Genomic DNA, 2,139 nt, shown 5'->3' with positions numbered 1-2,139 from the left:
AAGCAAACTGCACAATGTCCACTGTGTTTCTGAAACCATCTCAAAGTAGACCATTCTGCTCTAAACAACAACACACTGTACACTTAAACACTGGTTTAAAATATCACAGTTTGTATAATGTAATGATGTTATAACCTCAGTCCCTTACTACTAGTGGGAACGGGTTTTCTGCGCGTGGAGAATTTGTGCGTGCGCGTGAAAAATTTGCGCGTGAAAAATAAAGTTCCTGAAATATGTCAGAAAATGTGTAGCAAGGAACTTTAAGACAGAAAAATTTGAACCTATGATATAATTTTCCATCTGTTACCTGAATTTTTGGTTTGAAAAAACCCTGATTTTTAGATCCCTTGGGAATAGGTTAATTTGCATATTTTGAACATTTCAAAATCACGTAAATTTGACAAAAATACATGGAAAAAATTACTCATATGAGGTTTTATGTTGTAAAATGTAACAATTTGAGGCTGTTCTCCATTCTAGAAGCTTCTTTTCATCTTTTTTTAAGCAGATTGTTTCACGCGCAGATTTCAAACTTTTTTGCGCATGACAACTTAACATTTAAAAATCATTTGAAAATCACTTGGTTCAAGATTTTGTACTCTAGATTGCAACAATATGATATTTAATTCCATTTGGTGCCATCTCGTTTGAGCTTTTAAGTCTAAAACTGCAAAAACTTTTTTAATCCCATGGGAATCAGCTAATTTGCATATTGTCACGCGCAGATTTTTCACGCGCAAATTTTCACGCGCAAATTTTTCACGCGCACAAAACCCCAACCCCTACTAGTATTGATATGCAATTCTATAGTGTTAATCGAACTATGTAAAAAAACTTGTAAAGAAGTCTACTTTCTATTTTGTCCCAATCTTACATAATGGACCTTTAAACTCACCGTGAGTTGGCCAGCAACTCCAAAATCTGCCAGTTTGGCGTCTCCCTCTGTGTTAAGGAGGATGTTTCCAGCTTTGATGTCCCTGTGGATCTTCCTCATGAAATGCAGATACTCCAGACCTTTTAGAACCATGGAGGTGATGGCAGCAATCTCATCTTCTGTTAGCTGGGAAACAGATAGGGAAGAAGACAATCAGTAATAGTAGATCACTTACGCCCTCTGGCAGATCACACAAAAATTGCACTGTTTCCTGGCAGAACATTCAGAAATTGCAATACAGAAGTACAAACACATATGTCATGATATGATAAGGTAGCATGAAATGGCCAAATGGCTAGCGGACATGGGATTGAGAGGTCATGGGTTCAATTCCTGGCATTCTTGGCTAGATGTTTTGTCCTTGGGAATGGCACTTTACACGATGTAAAAAAGGCACCTGACTTCGGCTGGCAATATAAAAGGCAGTAAAGGAGAGGAATAGGCTTTTGTCTACCAACTCCAAAACACATTAAGATTAACAGCCCACTGTCCCTACTGCCTCTAAAAGGTTATGGGACCTTTACCTCTACTCATAATAATATAAGGTAAGTATAAACTTAATATGTAAAGGTGTGTAAGGGTTCTCTTGTACATGAATATCTCGATGATATACATGTAGTTAATACTTACAGTTTTGTTACGTAACTTCATGATGTCTGACACAGATCCAGCTCCACAGTACTCCATCACTATCTGTAGTACAAACATGGACAAACATTAGAACCATTTACAGAAGAGATATCACAAAACATCTAAATCCTTTTGAAGTAAATATGACCTTTTGTACGTACACACCACTAATACATGTATATAAAATAGAGTTCCACAACCATTGTTAAGTAACTTCCTCTGTACAATGCAAATGATATATGCAAAGAAGTCTCTTATTAGCATAATCTATATGGGTTCCTTAGATCCTCTTTCCAAATCACATGTGTTGCCAATATCCTTCTTTGTGAAGCTATTGCAGCATTTCGTAATACATTAAGCAAATGGCAAAATTTACATATTGTGCCTTTATCCACTCTAAACATGTCACTAGTAATATACTGAAACAAACTAGAAAGACAGCAATATTTAAGATGCACATACTATATGCAAAATTTTAAATTTAAATATAAATAACATGGACTTACCCAAAGGTCTGAATTCTTGAAGTAACTTCCAAGTACCTGACACATATCACTGAAAAAAGTAAAAAGCAC

General features: G+C 35.9%; 1 protein-coding gene across 1 annotated transcript in view; it reads right to left on the bottom strand.

Annotated features, from left to right (window-relative positions):
* Nucleotides 1-2,139, bottom strand: part of LOC118404268 (serine/threonine-protein kinase 3-like) — a gene marked incomplete in the record, with an annotated part of 24,841 nt that overhangs the window by 15,331 nt on the left and 7,371 nt on the right. The window contains 3 exon segments of the mRNA XM_035803327.1: nt 896-1,060; nt 1,565-1,627; nt 2,071-2,095. Of these exon segments, the coding sequence (XP_035659220.1) occupies nt 896-1,060; nt 1,565-1,627; nt 2,071-2,095 (253 nt within the window).

The sequence above is a fragment of the Branchiostoma floridae genome, chromosome 17 (genome assembly GCF_000003815.2).
Source record: "Branchiostoma floridae strain S238N-H82 chromosome 17, Bfl_VNyyK, whole genome shotgun sequence".
Taxonomy (NCBI): domain Eukaryota; kingdom Metazoa; phylum Chordata; class Leptocardii; order Amphioxiformes; family Branchiostomatidae; genus Branchiostoma; species Branchiostoma floridae.
The sequence above is the reverse complement of the archived record's forward strand: the minus strand, read 5'-3'. Positions and strand labels throughout refer to the sequence as shown.